The following is a 19,144-nucleotide window of genomic DNA, read 5'->3' on the forward strand; positions in this document are numbered from 1 at the left end:
AACACATAATTAGCACATAGATATTAGGAAAAGTAATAAACGCATTTGAGCTCATTAGGGGAGGGGGGGATTTGATTGTTGCCGATTCAATTCTAAATAATATCGTAAAATCAATATTTTTAGATATCGAAACCGAGAAATATGAAGGGAAGCGCATGACAATTTGAGGTACGGGGCGATTCTACTAGATGATATTGCCAAATCAGTATTTTTTATTATCATGTGATTTTCACTATATATATGAAAACAAATATTCAAACAAAATATATTTTACCATATACTTTGTGTTAAGGAACAAATTATAACAAAAAAGATAGCCCTTATGTTTATGTCAGTCAATTTTTGAGTCAAAAGTTATTGATTTTAATAAAGTCCTCGAAGAAGTTTTATCATGCGACGTGGAACTTATATCTGTATTGAGTAGAAGAAAGTGCCCGAGGGTGAGCTAATCTTGAGCAAAATAAGTAATCTACAAATCCACATCAACTTTTGAGAAGTTGTATTGCTTCCCACACCAGTTGGTTTTCGTGGGTTCCTTTGTTTAGCTATTAGAAGATTAGCCATTAAGACAGCGCGCATTTAAGCTTGAAAAGAATAACGTAAGAAGAAAAGGCGTCTGCATGAATTTTGAAAACAGTTGAGTTATTTGTAAACATGAATACGAGGAATTTTACGGGCGCGACGTGCGGGGTTGAGTTAAAATACTCATAAAAACAATCAAAAGCAAAATTCAAAATTACATTTTTCTCTTATACGGGTATTAATGCACTTGTTAAAGTTATCAATTCAACATATTGTAAAACTGTTGCTCACCGACAGTAATAATTTCTTCCCTTAAAAATCAATAAGACAACCATTACAAAAAATCATTTTGCATAACATTTATCGAATAATCTATCGTGTTAATGCATATAAACCATTAATTGGCTAACATTCCCCCAAATATCCTCAGAAATAAGGATTAGCAATTTAGCAGTATCTTGCGAGATAGAGATGTCACCTTCAAGCCTCTTGAGTGTAAAAGAAATAATGCATGTCCCATGCTCCGATTCACGTCCTTTTCAAGCATTACCAACGTTCCAACTTGATATAGATTGCTCTGTAACAATTTCGAGTAGTTTTCTATACACTCCCTAACTTCATTATTCACTGCAGCATGTTTTTCCCTACTAGGCTGATCATTTACAAAAAGCGAAGATCATGTCGAGCATTAGAAGATTCACCAGCATTGACCATACTCGAATGGGGTATCTAAGCACTAGTGTCGGGTGAAAGCAAGAGGATGATGGATGAATAACTAAGCATCGGGTACAAGTTGGAATCAAGAAATTGCACATACTGTTTAACCGCGACATCTCTTTCTGGAAGGTCGCTGGTGAGGAAGTCAAAAGGTGCGGGTTTGCTGGTGTCTACCAATGGCTCCCATCGGTATCCAGGTCGCTCAGGCAGCACAAGGGTCACCGGTAGATGGCTCGCGTTGAAGGCGATGTAGATCTCACACTTAACTGAGTCAACCTGGGCACAATGTACAATATAGCAAGGATGATTCCCTTACACCCGAAGCAAATAGATACCGCAATAATGCCTTTGTAGGGTGTCATTTCAGAGTAATACCGGAGACAAAACAGGCATAAGTCAATCCATTAGGTAAAATATCTCTATCAGGCTTAACAAAAGAAAAAAAGATCACCAAGAAACACTTCTTGATGGATTAAATTCCCCACAGAAAGTCACAAGCATCAGGTTGCTTCAGCTTCTTGAAAGAAAAGTTTTGTTTGTCTTCTAGAATCCCCTTTCTAATTCTTTCACACTATGGTCTACATAATACCTAAAGATTTTTGTGAGTTTTTCAGTGTATGAAAAGCCAAAAGGTGGCAATCCATAGATGCCTGACTTAATCCTTTTGGAAAGATCATGCAAATGCAGGCCATTCACCACAGCGAACTATCAATCTCATCCAAGAAGTAGCTTGACAGTTTCCAGTAGTGTCAAAATTCAACAGTGTGATGATGCAGCTACAAAAATCTAGGAAAGACAGCAATCTAGATGAAGACTCCACCAGCCAAATTTATCCTTCACTGTCTTATGTACATACTTAGAAGACAGCGTAGTGCTATTGATGTGAAAGCATGTCTTTTTGTTCTTAGTCCCGTTTTTTTTTTTTTTTTTTTTGTCAGAATTTGTTCTTAGTTCAGTGCTTATTTATGGATGTGTTATTCCAAGGAGTACCCAAAATAGATAAGGCGCTAAAAATGGTATACCATAGTATATGCGACAAAACGGCTGGTTTCTGACCAATCTGGTTTGCCAGGAAGATGACCATGCCATTGCAGCCTTTCTGCAGTTGGAAAGTCACTCAAGCCAAGCGACTCACATTCACTGCAAAGTATTTGAAGTAACGAGGTGGATCAAAATGGTCAATCTTTAGGCATGAAAAAAATAAAACAAGTCGGAGGAGTGCTATATACTGGCGAAACTTTGTCATAAGGGAACAGAATCTATAGAAATCTGATGATGACTCCTCTTTCTTATCCCATCGGAAGTAGTTGATCTGAAATTGAGAGAAAACAAGTTAGTTGCTAGCAATGAGTCAGATGTAGAAAAGTGGCAGAGAGTAGATGATCACATAGTTATCATGGCAGTACGAATTGTTGTTTCCTCCTTTTGTGTGACCATATTCGTCCCCCATATATATCATTGGGATGCCCTGGTTAAACATAGTTGAACACATAAGCAACACAGGAACAGATAAAAGCAACTAAACTTTAACAACATCATTTTACTTTTCTGTTGCTGCATTTGCTTTAAGGGGGTTTTGGTTGGTTGTGCTGCTGTCAAATGTATATCTTATCAACATCCATCAAATAGGATCATATGGTCTAATGTTCACTTCAGTGTTCAAAATCTCACAAAGGAAAACAATGTGCATAACAAAAACAGTTGTTTTTATTTTAACTGTATTTTGTCTTGGATAAGGAAACGCTAGGTAGGCAGGCTTTCTGCGAGGAAATGTGGAATCTCCTAGTAATAGTGTCTCACTTTTAAAGTGAGTCAAGGATTAAATCTTTTCATGTGAAGTTGGTTCCATAAAGGGCATCCAGGCATATGGAAATAGCATGTCTATTGGACAGCTTCAAAGCCATTATAAATGCCTAAGCAGATTTTTCTACAAAGCTCCTCTGTCGTTTCAATCAAGCTTGTCTTTCCATTCACGTGGAAAAGGGGCAAGGAACGACAAAAAATTTATTCTTGGAGAGTCAAATTATACGGAGCACACTGTTAAGGAAAATGTCAAAGCAGGAACATAAGAGAAAATCTTCTGCTGATTAACGCAAAACCGGCGAGGTAAATTTGATCACCATTTAGCATTAGGACCAGAAGCCTACAATGAAATGCAAAGTAATCCTTACCTGAGAAACCATGAGACAAACAAAGAAATTTCGCATTTGTCTCTTCCTTAATCTCTTTACTGAAGTGATTGCAAACTCCCCTTCCTGTGTGTTGTTTGGGACGAAGTCAAATGAATATCAATCACTGATGCCCTAGTCAAAAAAATTACTGTACCTATAAAAGTTTTTCGTAGTAAAGGTTAATTCCTTGGTTTTGGAATTGTTGCAAGGATACCTCTAGTATTATCTCACCATATTTTATTAACTTAGTGGATCCACCAAAATATGCCATAGAAAGTCAATACAATTTCTTAACGGGGCAACTGACACCACAATGCAAACAATGGGGTTTCAGAGTGATTGATCCATGCATTACTTGTACAACAGCAGAATTTAACACAAAAGCAGTCTCGTACATGTAGACAGCACCCCACAATTTATTCAGAGATTATGATATCCAAACATACAGGAGAGTAAATTTTCCCCAGAAATAGATAACAAATAATTACATTAATTTATTTTTCTTGGGATACAAAGATTGAACTGTTGATTAAGGGATAAACATCTTCATTTTATGATATCGTCTTTATTTCTCTTGGGATACAAAAACTACTGCAATGTCACACAGTGATCCAATTAAGTAATTATCTAGGTTAATTATACAAAAAAATTCCCCTAGACAACTTTGAGGTGAAAAGATTAACTCTTATAAAGTAGATGCTTCTTTCTTATTTGGACTTTGGCCAAACTTATATAAAAGAGTTTACCCAACAGATGAAGACATAATTCTTTCTTTTAAATTGAACTGAAGTTCAAACAACAAAATACCATTAGCAGCATCTTTTGGACATTGAAACATTATAAATTCTTGTTTTTAATGATCCCTTACAAAACTAACATGAACAGCAGGGACTGGTATAAAATAGACATTTTCGCCAGCCAAACACCAAGCAAATAAAATATCTTTACGTGCAAAACGAACAAAAAAACCTTCCTCACAATCTGGCAAGACTCCTTGACATTCAAACCAATCTCTAATTGCGGCACTACTGACAGTCATGTCCCAAAATGTACTCCATCAATTAAAATGTCATTATATTCAACTGCAAACATTTATTATCTTTTGGTTTAGTAAAACTGGAAAAGTTTATAGTTATGTTGACCACCTACTCTAAAATTCCTTTTGTTAAAGGTCTTGCTTCTTTGGAAAAAATCTTCACCAAAATCTAACAGATGGTCTGTACATTCCAACCTTAATGTCACAGTCAATAGTTCTTATGTACGTCCAAGCTGGGATTTTTATTCTATTAATACAAGCATAATTTCAAATTAAAGTACAATTCAATTTTTAGACTCCACACATGATTGGACAAAAACTTAGTATTGATGTTTTAAAAGTCGGAGTCTTTAATCCCTCCTCTCTATTTGTACTAAATGAAGAAAAGGAACAAAAATTCTTTCACAATGGACAACACAACCCCTGTAGTTAGTGGCTTTTTACAGAGTAAAGCAATCCTGTTCATATCACAGGCATTCTGTACTTACCTGTCCACAGTTCCAGCTATTGTTGTGATTTTCTCCATCGTTGTTGTCTTCGCCATTCGCCAAATTGTGTTTGTCATTGTAAGAAACCAGATCAGCCAATGTGAATCCATCATGTGCACAGACAAAATTGACACTATTCCATGGTCTTCTTCCTCCTTCCTGACAAACAAATCAGGTAACCGATGCTACTAGAGAACCCAGAAAGCAGCAAGAAGATTATCTAACAAATCTACTCTAAGAAGACCCTAAAACGATGGAATCAGTCGGATGGCAAAAGAATATTTGAGACCAAAAACTAAATGATTACCTGGTATAAGTTTGGGCTTCCACACAGAGATTCAGCAAAAGCCCCAGAAAAGCCATTTGTACCCTTTATAAACTGACGGACCACATCTCTATACTGAAATGAACAGAACAAGCAACTTATCATATATCGTTGTAGATAATAGAACATATAAAGATGTAGACATCATCTCTTGATTTGCTACAGAATGCATATATGTTTCCACCAGCACAAGATTAATTAAAATTTTAACACCATTATTAAGTGAAAATTACAATCAGATAAAAAAAGAAGTTAAAATCACACTGAGTGCATTTTTGAGAATTTTCGCGAGTATAGGGCTAAAAAACAGAGTGAACTTAGGCCACATTATTCTTACAAGAGTTAAAAAGAAAAAAACAAAGTTGGTCTCTTTCAAGTTTCAACCTAGCATCTGCTTTGAAGGACAATAAAAGACAAAACAGCTTCTGCATTCAAACCATACAAGAACCAGTGAAATCATCAAATCAACTTGCAATTTCATCTGCGCGTTTACTCTCCAAACTACTTAGTACATCGTTCCCGCTAGCTCTAAGCCGTCCATTTAATTTAGTATTGCAACTCTTTGATGACCTATTCACAGCCAATGTCAGAGCAGTACATGGTAGAAACTTCTGTCTTCCCATCATTCTAACAAAAGTCAATTTGGACTGCAGCCCACACCACCTTGTATGACCATTCAACCCATTAAAGACCTTCTATATCCACATCCCTTGTATACAGGGTCTGTGAGAGGTGTGAGTAAAATAAATCTTTTGCCTACAGAGTTTGTTTGGGCCTCATAAACAGTAGTCTCCCACCACATAACTTCAACTTTTAGTTAAATTTTTTAACAAAATGCTCTAACATTGATTGTCAAGCATAGGCTAGGAAGAAGAACATGTGCTTGGCATCTTCCCCATCAAACATTTCAAAAGGCCAATGTAGGAAACAGCAAAACGGTTCCGACCATTCAAAAACAGATCCTTCTGTATATGCAAAAGATATGTCACAACTAGCCATCTGTATAGAGAATGTGTGTCTTCATGAGAATTCCAAGCATAAACCAAAAATTTAGAAATATCATGGATTAGGTGGAAGATCGAAGTTGAGAAGTTTTGTGTCATAAATCTCATTTCTTACAAATTATTGATACAGTTTTGCCCGCAATTACATTGCTGACCAAAAAAATGACATGATAGTCACTGCAAAAAAACCATCTGGACTGACCTTGCCATTCCACTCAGACCAAATGCCCCAGTGAGGAAATGTGCCAACCTGGTAAAGGCCTCCAGTATCCCATGCTTCAGCTATGAGCTTTTCAAATGAGAATGAGTCTCTCAGTTTCAACAGAAGTACATAATAATCACACATGTTCACATGAAGAAAGCTCTTTCCCTCCTAAACCACCAACTAACCATGGCAGAAGCAACAAAAATGGACAAAAGAAAAGTTTATAACAGCCACACATAGATCATTGAAGTGAGTATGTTGTGAGATACTTCCCTACGCAGATGGCATCATTCTAGGTAGAGTAAAAAACTGTAGAAATAGCAAATGCCGATAAATTTCACATAGTTCACCCATCTATATCGTAGAGATTTAAGTAACACCAAGATCCTCAAAATAGAACACTTATATTGTGTAGGAAAATCTACAACAAGCTCGTAATGTAAATTTTTAGTGGCACTGGTATTTTTTTCCCAATATGCTTAACTGCACCTACTAGGGGAAATTATTAAAACTATTAAAAAGATATTGATTGTCTTTGAGTTTCACCAAAGCACATGAAATTGCTAGGTTCAAATACTTCAAGTGGTGTTCGCATTGTTACAAGATGTTTTCTACGATTGATCAAGTTTATAATTTAAACATACAGCAATAAATTTTCTGCAGTAAACATGTCTGGTAGTGACATTCCAAATAATTCTTGTCTCATACTTGTAGAATGAAACCACAGAGGCAAGAACCAAGACTTAACTTTCAGCAAATCTACTGCATGAATGGGCATCACCAGAGTTGGGGCATCACCAGAGTTGGAGCATTTAAAAGGAGAAACGAAACAAAATTGATATAGCGTGGAGATGGCTGTGTTTATATATCTAAAATACTTCAAGTCACAAGCAAGCTACCAAAATATCTTGGCTGTGGAAAATTGATAACATATGGAACTGCTAGGTCAAGCTCAGACCATGCAGGGAGAGAGGACAGCAGAATTTATTACTCAGACAGCCAAGGAATTTCAAGTGTAATACAAAATATGACCAAAATTCTTCAAGATGTCCTTATGGTGCTTAATTTTTGTTTAATATACTGCTGCAAATGTGCTCAATCAAAATCGAGTTGTCAAATAGAAGTTAAAGTACATTAGTCTGACATTAAATAGTTGTCCATGGAGTTGAAATAATTGACTACATTATCTGAAACATGATGGACTTAAAGTAAACACCTTGACTCCTCGAAGAATTGGATCGTTGCTTATCATATCTATCAATGGAGGACTGCTTAAAGGTGTGCCTGTAGTCAATAAGTCCCCTTCAATTGGCTTTCCAAATACATTAACTGCATCCCAAAGACTTCACACAGTAAAGATAATTCAAAAAGAAAATGCAGAGGAAGCATTAGTCCGACGCTCACAAATTAGAAATGCACTGGATATATTTGAAGAAAGTTGATGTAAAACCTGCTACTTCTGGTCAAGATAGAAGCAAGATCAAAACGAAAGCCATCCACGTGCATTTCTGTTGCCCAATATCTGTCACATCAGAAAGATAATGAGATAAATTATGCCCTTATTGTCCACAAATCTCATGTTGTCAATGCTAGAATGATTAAACTCCATCAAGCAGAGCAAAGAGCATTTCAATCCCATTTGTACTCTAGAAATACAATGAAGGGATATTTACGGACTCATTATCTCAATGAGGCATAGGTTTTCAAAAACCACCTTCAGAAAAAGCTTGGCTCCTGAATAACCTTTCCTCTCGCATGGAGCTTCCTTATTACTCTAGTGTTACTTCAAGGCAGTATAAGTTGTTCTATACATGTATTCATCCATGACTATCAGACTGGCAGTAAACTGTTATATATTAATATATTTGAGGAAATACCACAGGACTTTCTGGCCAATTCCTAATTTGACGGCAGATGTCTCAGCAAAAAATGTTCAGCAGCGGATTAAAAATTTTACCTCAAGCTGTCCACTATAAATTGACGTACTGCTGGGTGATTGCAGTTTAATGTGTTCCCACAACCCGAATAGTTATAGAATTCACCCTGTGACAAGCAAGAAGTTCATATTACCTACAAAACAGAAGGCTAAAAAAGCAGAAAAAAATCAAGAACGTCATTTTCTATGACTTAATCATCCATTAGACTTGGTGGCTCAATGCGAATTTTTCTTTTTCCAACGAGATGTTTGAGGCACATAATATCTGTTTGCTCAACTTGGTGTCTATCTTTTCTGAGACAAACTCCATTGTTTAGTTCAACATATTTTCCAAATCATGAAGCTTCATTCTTGGGTTTATTACAGAAATTTATTTTCTACCCACAATGCACAGTCCAGTCAGTTTTTTCCTCTAAAGAGGATCTTTTGTTGGTGACAACCCATTTTCGCTCTGAGTAGTTACTCCAACATAACACACTCTAAAACATTACTGTATTTGCATCTCCTTTCAACGACTACCATAACTCCACTAACATATTTCCAGCAAGGGATCCAGTTGCTTTTTCCATTGGCATGTATCATATACCACCTTTACATTAGCCAACTTTACCACCACCATCAAGATATGACTGTAAACACAGTCAATGCATGCCCCTCAGATGAGCAGTTGAACGATATTGTGAGTGTGCTCGCATGCACGTGCGTGAGTGCATGTGTCCAAATCAGGACTGGCAACTGCTGTTCACCAGATCAACAATTATTAGCGAGATTCAGGAATTATCCGAAAGAAGTTATGAGAAACAATGAAACTCCAGAGCATCATGTTTACTCTTCCAATCTAGGACATAAGAGCAAAATAGTATTTACTTCTCATTCTCTACCTTTGGCGCAAGCATGTAATACATGCTGTTATCGATGCCTCTAAAGGACAAAACAGGGCCATTTTCATGCCCTTCAGCCGTGTGATTGAAAACAACATCCATAAGGACCTGCTCAAACAAAGTTAGAGATGAACATTATGAAAAGTACTGAATAGTTCAAATACAAAATCCAACCCACCAGCTTACCTCAATCCCTCGTTTATGCGCTTCTTTGATGAGAGTTTTGAATTCATTTATTGCATCTTGACCACAGCTACTTAGGCCAGCAGATGAATATCTTAACATCGGAGAAAAATAATTGATGGTTGAATATCCCCAGAAATTCATCCTGAAGAATACATGGCAGTGGGATTATCCGCAGCTCTGCTAATCATTCACTAAAATGTAATCAAAGAAAAGATAGACAGGCGCTAAAGAAAAGATAGACGGGCACTAAAGGTGTGCACGGAAGAAAAACTCATTATATTTCTTGCTAGGCTATTTCCTCTAGTGCTCTGCGAATTGCATCGCATGAGCTCAGGTTGTTCGGCCATAAGTGCCAAGCCCAAGTGAAGCAGGGACCATGCTGCTGAGAAGCTTACAATCCTTGTGCTATCGGTTGCAGTAATAGCTACTAAAGCTCTATTACGTATAAGGGTTTTGTTTAAAACAATGATACCTGCCATCCTCATGTCTGCTAAAGTATAGTAATAGCTATTTTATGCCCCACATGCAACAGCTATCACATCTCTGTTATAACATTCATGTAATTCAGTATTAATAAAAACCCTTCTCTTTCCTCCCTCTCGCCGTCGCTGCTGGTGAGACACTACTGTTTGAATAAATAATTAATATTATCATTAAATAATAAAAAATATTACGGTATAATTACTAGTGTTATCATTGCAAACTATTGTTCATCAAAATAACAATATGATGAGTAAAAATCAATAATCATACCATATTATTGTGTCATAGTAAATTATTGCATTATACTTTTGATTTAAAAAATGAATTATCTTTTATGACTATACTAGGAGATAATTTATTGACAACCCAAATTCCAATCGTGGTTAATAACTTTTTATTTCATGTAGAAAATGAAACAATTTGCATGTTCTTAGCTTCTTATTTTAGCTAGGATAATAAATTAAAATCAGGTGAATAAACACGCGTGCTAGGTAGGTTTTTGCATGAGAAGAGAAATGCATGAGGAGCCTTTGAGTATTTAAAGATGTATTGGAGATCTAAGTGGCTTTGGTCATACCTTCTTAGAACTTGGTAACATACTTCAATTAATGGACCTCCAGCATCATGACTAAGAAAACATTGCTTTCACCGCCAACAGGAAATTAAAGAGAATATTAGGAGAACTTTCACGCTCGTTCTTTTGGGAGGAGATAAAAATAAGAAGAGAAGCACGATGAGAGACTTTAGAGAGAGAAGGACCAGAGAGAGATGATATGATTTTGATTTTGATTTAACAAGAAAATAAAGTCTCACCTGTGAAGTGTTTATCAACTGAATTTATGGATTTTTATTGTAATTCTTATATCCCCTCTCCAGTGTTTTGATAAACGGTATGTTAATGTATTCTTCATGTTTGATATGTGATTCAAGATATGAGAAATCTAATTGGATGACATTGTGTGCATCACAAATAAGTTGAATATCCATGTACAATGGAAGTAACTGCCACAAGGACAACATCCTGCAAGGTGGAAGCCACCTCTTGAAGCCATGGGGGCCACCTCTAGAATCCTACTTGTACGGCCATCTGTGTATATCATGATTAGCTAAACTATATGAGATGGTGGATTATTTGCTCAGTCCGTGATGTGCTTACTCAGCTTTGAGGCTGACTCACCATCAGTGATTGCAGCTTGCCTGTTGGGGAGATAGGATATCAATGTCTTATGATCAGACCGGCACAATGGACGCTGAGTGGATTCAGGGCATTGTTTATTTGTAACTTCATGAGAGAGAGTGATGGGGCATCTGGAGTGTCATTCATATTACTTTGCAATAACTATCTCATTGATACCATGGTTATTCCTCCTCTAATCTGTTAGAGCTGTAATAGTGATAACTTTGCCTTATAACCCAGTTTGCAACCAAATATGCTATAATAAGTTAAAGTGCTAAAACCTGATATCCTTAGTTTTTGCCAAAGCATTTGGTAACATACAGGGCTTAGCACAAAAAGAGGTGAAGAAAATTAATGCTTGTCCTAGTGGTGCTTGCCAAAATATAGAATAAAAGAATGACTAATCATCACCCAAGATAAATAAAGAAAATGAAGAATGTCATACTTGCAATCACCCAAGACAGAGTTGTAGCTGAAGTACTCGAGTTCATTAAACTCATGACATGGCATTAACTCTATGCAGTTGACGCCAAGCTCCTACAAAAGCAATTCTCACTAGAAATTACATGAAGTCATCAAATATGTAAGAGAGAAAGAAAATGATTTTCTCAAACTCCAGCAGTTTTACTAGTCAAGCTCTAAGTTATTAGAAAGAGTATTCTATTATTTTGGTACATTGCTGTGTCCACCTTGTTCTCGAAACTTGAGCACACAAAAGAACAAAATGTTCTAGATTCATGTCTATGTCACTTACGAGAAGATAGACGGTAATAAGTGAGTTGAGACGACAATTTGAAATGGCTCTTTCGTAACAAAAGCCAGAGGTAATAAGATAATTTATCTCATCAGATAATGTTTATCTGACCAGCAGTAGACCAACCAATAAGATCTGAAGTCATGCAAGTGACACAACATGATATTCCGCTTTACTACAACTGTTACTTATTTAATCAGGAAGCTTGTCTCTCCTTTTACTTTTTTTCCATATAGGGGAATGGGGAGTTCACACTCTTCCAATTGGTGCTTCGAGCAAATGCATTGAGCTTCACTTCTCCACTGGTCTGTTATGTGCATTGGTTGCAATGAGCCCACTAAAAATATTCAATATGTATTACAAACATAACTACTCAGATTTTCATATTTAACTTGAAAGATTCTTTTTCTTTTGGTTGAAAACAAAAATTCTAAGTTGGTGTAGCTTATGAATAAAATTTTAAACCGTGTGAGGTTCATGAAATCCAGATATTCCAAAAATTTGTAGGTTTCCCATTCTTCAATAGTCTACTCCTGCATCTTTGCATCCTTGCTAGATCAACATCTCTTCCAAAATAAAATATCAACATGGTGATGCTCTGATTTATGTTTTCTCCAAACTTCATTGAGAAATTCAAAACCCAGCCACTTCAGACTTTCAACCTCGTATCAATGTTTGTGTAAGGATCTATCAAGTGCAATGGTCGTTGTGACTTTGAAAAGAAGAAAAGACAAACGAGACCCGCAAAGAATAGGAGAATTTAACCAGCAAATCACCTTAAGATAATCAAGTTTTTCCACAATGCCACGGTAAGTTCCAGGAAAGTCTGCCTTGCTGGAATCATGCCTTGTAAAACCACGTACATGGATCTCGTATATGATAAGATCTTTGTGATGGTATTTCAGAGGTAAATCTCCTTCCCAGTCAAACTAGGAAAAAAAAAAAGGAAAATAGAACAAAAGGAAGGATACTAAGCGTGCTTATGTAGCTTTAAACTGTACAAAATGAATAACTAGAAAACATGCAGTAAAGCTAGTTATTTCTACTAGTTAATAAATTCTGAAAAATTATAAATCCAATACTTTGTATTTCCTTAATTGCCACCCAACAATCAGTTTCCACTGAACACGCACGGATTTCGCAAGTAGATATCGAAATCAACATTTCAATTTAGAAGCCAGTAACATTTATATATGGCATGATGCAAAACCACTCGCTAATTTCCCATTATCAACTACAGCTCTTAACAAATACCTCATCACCATCAGAAGGCACCATACAAGCCATTTGGGGCCAGCAGTCACCCTCAGGTCCCAAGACACCATACTCTCCTCTACTTATCACTGCCTAGACAAACAAAAGTAAGGTCAGTGAACACTTGGTTTATACTGGTTGGTAAACAGGAAGGGCAAGGGGAAAGATGGGACACATGGCCAGGGCAAGAGCCTGGATTGCCCTACCAATGGCCACCAATCAAGAACAATTTCAACATGACAGCCCCTAAATGCTTTTTGCACACTAAAAGAAGGTTGAATAATGCCTCGATAATGATTCCCAAAAACCATTTAGCACCAAGATGGATAAAAGAAAGGTGCAAGAAACACTAACTTTTGCATAGGGATCCAAAAGGATACGGGAAGCATCATAGCGGTGTCCTTCTTCAGGAGAAAACTTCCCATCAAACTTGTAACCATACAAGACATCCTCAAGGTCTCCTTTCAGAAACACATGCCAAACATCCCCAGTTTTATTAATCATGGGATCAAGAGATATCTGCTCGGTGACTCTGCTCTGCTTCAAATGATTAATAAAGAGTTAGACATTTGCATAATCAATGAGTTAGGCAACACTATACGTGGAAATACATTCCTGGATTAAATGCTTGAATAATCAATCCAAAATAACTCAGAATCTCCATTTAACAGATAGTGCCTCGAGTATGTTCAATTATCTCAAATTTCTAGTAGCGGAATCTGTGGAATTGGCAGATTATCATATCTCCCAACTGCAATATTAACAATGATGTAGTAGTAAAAAACAGGGAAAACGCACGTTCAATAAGTTGAGCTACCAAACAGAATGGCTGCCAATTGTTGGTGGAGATAATGAGAATCACCCTCTCGTTTTTCTCAAGGTGAGATGTCATAGAATGACATCGAGCATCCTTAAAGATGTAAAGAAAGGGGCATGCATGCATGGTATATGGCTGTTTTAATCCTCAACAGAGTAGCCACTACAAACAGAGAAGGGGAAATGCGTTCAATTCCCTTTTAGCTGCCCAAAAAAATCGAGCCTTGAACATTACTAGCATCCTATTCCATACTGATAGTACTTTCCTCTGGAAACATCAGTGAACGGCATAGAACAATAAGGCCGAAAGAGCATCCACATCATGTATAGAAACTTCAGATACAGCGAAAAAGAAAAAGATTCACACAAATGCACTCAGTGTAGCTACTCGGGAAAATCAGAATACGAGTCCAGTCGTGGGCGCTGACATGAAGTAACAGAGTGTATTGTTAAGCAAGAGTTCAACTGCATACTAAATCCCATCGGCAAAGCCATGGACCAACCGAAGCGCTATTTGGCCATTCATTTTGGAATGGGCCAACAATACAGACAACAAATTCAAGCATCTCAATCTCTCACGTATAGTATCCAAAATCTAACTCAAGTCACCTCGTTCAGATCGGCGAGGCTAATCAAGCAGAGAGTTGCTGAAGCCGCATTGCTCGAATAGACAGAGAAGTTGACACCGCCTTCGCGAGCGGTGGCGCCGAGAGGCATCGGTCGGCCTCGCGACACTTGGAAGCTTGACGGCCTGGGCCGCTCAACCACCGCAGTCTCCACCGCCCCGGACGCAGCTCCACCATCTCTCGCTTTCACTGTTAAAGTAGACCGCATTCTCTCCAGGTTCGTCCTTCGCGTCATAGGGTAAGAGAGATTGCTCCTCCTCCCCCGTCTCTGAAGAAGCCTCGACGGCGTCTTGGTGCACAGCAGTGGATGTGCATCGGGAGAGCAGAGCGAGGAGGAGGAAGAAGAAGAAGAAGAAGCGAGATGGCTGCTCATCATCTTCGCCGAGCTTGGAGGAGCAGAAGAAGTGACGACCAGATTGCGATCATAAGACGATGAGCGCGTGCCAAGTGAAGAAGAAGTCTGGTCTGATCTGAAAATCTGCGGACTTAATAGATTTTTTGGAAGAATGTCGAGAGCCGAGGCTTCTGGAATGTGCCACGTCACCTGTCAGTGGCCTCTAAGAATTCTACTGTGAGCTTGTCAATGGCTAAAATGATTATTGCACAGCGACGACCGCGTACTCATCATGCGGGCGTGTCGAGCTTTTTTCCTCAAGGGCATTTTTGTCCGAAAAGCATGTTATTCCCATTCCACACACGTGCAAACCTATAAAGGCACTAATTTCGCGACAAATTTACAAAATCATAAGGAAAGGCTAAGGGTTTTTCTTTTTAGCATAGATAGACAAATTACAAAAAGATTTACAAATAATGATCTATCATGGACTGAAGCTGGTCCAGTGTTGTGCTTTTTTAGAGCGAGCATGACAACACTTTTGACGTAAAAATCCATTTGGTAACGTAGCTTATAGAGCAGAAATTCGTTTGATAACGCAATTTCATTTTTTTACTTCTCAAGTATTTTTTTACTTCAGAAATAGTTTTAAAGCCACTTGAAGAAAAAAAAAATAAATCCTTTTTTTTCGATGAGGGGAAGATTGATTTTCTTTTTTCTACTTTTAAAGAGGTCATAATGTTGTTCATTTCCTTCTCAAAACTTTCCTCAACTGGTTATTTTATAAATATTCTATGAGTAAACAAATGCTTATAATGAGAATTCTATTTTACTAATGTACTAGTTGAAAGTTTTGGATCGTTTTTTCTTATATACAACCTTATAAAACAAAAGTTCAATATTGAAGTATTCTTCTCTTTCCACGTATATGATTAGCATTTTTACATATTGCGCCAATAATTTCGTCTCATTAAATTTAATCCAACTGTACCATAATAAAGAGATTATTGAATATCATTTAGATGTCAATTGTTTGCATATCCATAACACATGAGCACTTCTGCTAGCATTATATGAAGCCAAATTTCAAATTTTGGTGTGCACCCTTTTGCTATGACTTGATTGAAAAATGAAGTCTAACTTACTGAAGCTGATGAAGAGAGTAATGGTGACTCTTGCAATTCGCTACAATCCCACACTTCTTAGGAGTTGGAGGAAAAAATAGGAAGCTGGAGAACAGTTTGCTTTCGCACTCCATTCAAATTATGCAAAAAAAAAAGGTTAATACCATGAAAAATCCTAAAATGACACACATGTTACAAATTTTCATAAGCTAATTTTTTTACCACAAAAAAATTTAAGTTAATACACAAACGACAAATTTACCTCAAATTAATTTTTTGACTAATAAAAATCCTAAACTAATACACTTGTAACAAATTTACCCTCCGTTAATTTTCGTTAAATTGAGTTAATGCCATGAAAAATGTCAAACTGATCAAATAAAGTGTAAAATCCCCAAAATGGTACACTTGTCATATGCCATGCGTTATCTAACTTAGTAGTTTGATGGTAGAATTTAACGAAAATTAACGAAGGGTAAATTTATCACAAGTGTATCAGTTTATGATTTTTTTATGGTAAAAAAATTAGATCACCGGCATACCAGTTTGGAGTTTTTGTGTGGTATTAACAAAAGAAGAATGCTTGTGCGTATTATCTTACTAGACCATATAACCAATCAAGCTATTGAAAACTCTAGTGAAAATTACTAAAAAAATGTTAAACTTATTATACAGATGTCAATTCAGTCATAAACCTTTCGATTTGGCCAATTTAGTTTTGCTAATGATTTTGGCTTGGTCATCCTATGTGTCATGGCCTAAGAAGCACCGATACTCTCCAAGGTCTCTATGTCATGTCCGACACTCTTTAGACACACAGACAGCACGCGAATTCAGCATCTTGACACACCATTTCTATAGGCACGAGCTCAATTTTAAGTATTTTCAATAAATTAGGGGTCAAAATTTAAATTAATCAAAGGTATATATGCTTAAGTCATATACCCAATCAATCCAAAATTAATATATCCAACCATAAAAAAAAATAATAATAATCACGAATCCCCAACAAAAGAAGAAGAAGAAGAAATTCGTTGCTAATATATATATGATAATTCATCATGTACATGCATGTATAAAAATACATGTTTAATATACAATGTGTTGAAATTTTCTATTTTTTGAGAAATGACATGTAGGCGCATCGTGTCGCATGTCGTGTGTCGATGCTACTTAAGTCACAGCCAACGCCGACGTGAATGTTTTTTTTATTTTTTTAAAAATATTCTGAAATTTTTATTTTCTTATAATCGTGAATCCCTAACATAATAAAAAGAAAAAACTCACTACCGATATTTTTTTCATCATGTGCATGTATATATAAAAATATATATTTAATATACAATGTGTCCCAACATGTTGAGATTCTCAATTTTGTTAAAAATAACATGTTGACGTATCGTGTCGTGTAGTATCGTGTCGTGTTATGTCACGTGTCGTGTGTCGGTACCGATACCGATACTACTTAGGTCACAATCAACACATGAATGATTTTTATTTTTTATTTTTAAAATGATATGAATTTTTTCTTTTTTCCTTTTCTTTTCTTTTTATTTATTTTTTCCTTCTTCCTCCTCCTGTAGCCAGGCTTCTATGATGGCCAACTACCCTCGCCAGTCATTGTCAAGACTCAACGATCAGTGGAGGAAGAAGAAAAAAGAAAAATATATATTTTTTAAAATTTCAAAATCGTCCACATCAATACCCGCCGTTCAATGTAAGACGATCAACTTTGACTGGACCATCATGTCATCGATCTACAATAAAAATTTATTGAAATGATAACATCGGCAAATCGTCAAAAAATTTATAAAAAAAAATTGGCCAAATGAAAAATTTGAGATTAAATTGATATCGATACATTAAAAATTTTTCAGTAATTATGCAGAAAAATCTTGCGCGCGCGCAAAGCGTTTATACAAAGTCTAGTATAATTAAAATTAAAATCAAGATAATGTTTCTTCATGTGCTCACAATAGGATTCTGTACTTTTCGTGTGTGATTGCCTCGCGCCAAAAGACCTAGTATTATATTGTCGCGTCATCCACATCCAACCAGTGAACTTTTGCAACCAAAAATAAATAAATAAATAACTCGTGCTATTTTTACCTGCTTATTGGTACCTGATCCGAAACTCTTATCACATTGGAATGACCATTATCACATTGGAATGACCATATTATCCCTCATGGGTCTCACTTTTGATATAAGATTATTTATTACCTTTTTTTTTTCCTTCATTCTTTTTTCAATTTTACTGAAAAAAACTTACTCATGTCCCTTAAAAAAAAAAAATTTCACTCGAGATACTTTTTCCACGCACATTACATTTCATTTGAAACAAATTCAGTGTACCTCTTTTTCTTTTTTGCTTTTTGCCTTTTCTTTCTTCATTTGAAACAAATTCGGTGTACCTCTTTTGCAAAAAATAATTTATTTGGTAGATAATTAACTAATTATTGTGTTTCTGAAAAAAAAAAAAAAGCTAATTATTCTATTAGTGAGTTGCATATTTCTTTATTTTTTGTACTAGGAAACTATAATTGAAAAAAACAACTTAAGCAAAATAAGAGGATAATCTTTGCGTACGTTGTGTATGATGTATATATGAAATATAATATTTCACTTTTGGGTAAATTCTCATAAATTTGATCCAAAAATCAAAGTCAAAAAATTCGTGATCATGAGAATAATCTAAGGAAATAAAGTAAACAATTTACAAATAAAACTAACATTCTTTACTCTAATATATGATTATGGCTTGCTTGGATTACAATAAAGGAAAACAAGTTCAGAAGAAGACAAACATGAAGGAAACTTTGAAATGTTATGTGCGTAGAAGAAGTGGCTCGGGTGAAAAAAAGTTGTCTGGAACAAATGTGGCTTTGTTTTTTTTTTTTTTTATAGTAAAATTGAAAAAAGAAAGAAGAAAAAAAGTAGGAAATAGTCTTATATTAAGAGTGGAACCCACAATGAATAATGTCGTCAATATAATGTGAAAGAGGGTGTCAGGAGCCAATAATAAAGGCTGGAAGTGAGATCGTTTCCTAACGCATTCGGTTAGAAGAAGATGGGTGAAACGAAGAAAAAGTAATTTTGGGGGGT

At 36.1% G+C, this 19,144-nt stretch overlaps 1 protein-coding gene across 1 annotated transcript; it reads right to left on the reverse strand.

The window, feature by feature from the left end:
* Positions 1–1,076: 1,076 nt before the first annotated feature.
* Positions 1,077–15,098, reverse strand: LOC115754622 (isoamylase 1, chloroplastic). The gene is made up of 18 exons (XM_030693695.2): positions 14,565–15,098; positions 13,494–13,676; positions 13,140–13,232; positions 12,662–12,814; positions 11,577–11,668; positions 9,472–9,613; positions 9,286–9,393; positions 8,426–8,511; positions 7,919–7,990; positions 7,685–7,811; positions 6,466–6,552; positions 5,242–5,334; positions 4,935–5,093; positions 3,411–3,494; positions 2,627–2,707; positions 2,469–2,551; positions 2,262–2,379; positions 1,077–1,515 (listed from the first exon to the last, which is right to left on the reverse strand). Exons 1-18 carry the CDS (start codon positions 14,955–14,957, stop codon positions 1,252–1,254), a joined length of 2,418 nt encoding a protein of 805 aa, XP_030549555.1. The 5' UTR covers positions 14,958–15,098; the 3' UTR covers positions 1,077–1,251.
* Positions 15,099–19,144: the final 4,046 nt, after the last annotated feature.

Source organism: Rhodamnia argentea, chromosome 4 (genome assembly GCF_020921035.1).
Source record: "Rhodamnia argentea isolate NSW1041297 chromosome 4, ASM2092103v1, whole genome shotgun sequence".
NCBI lineage: Eukaryota > Viridiplantae > Streptophyta > Magnoliopsida > Myrtales > Myrtaceae > Rhodamnia > Rhodamnia argentea.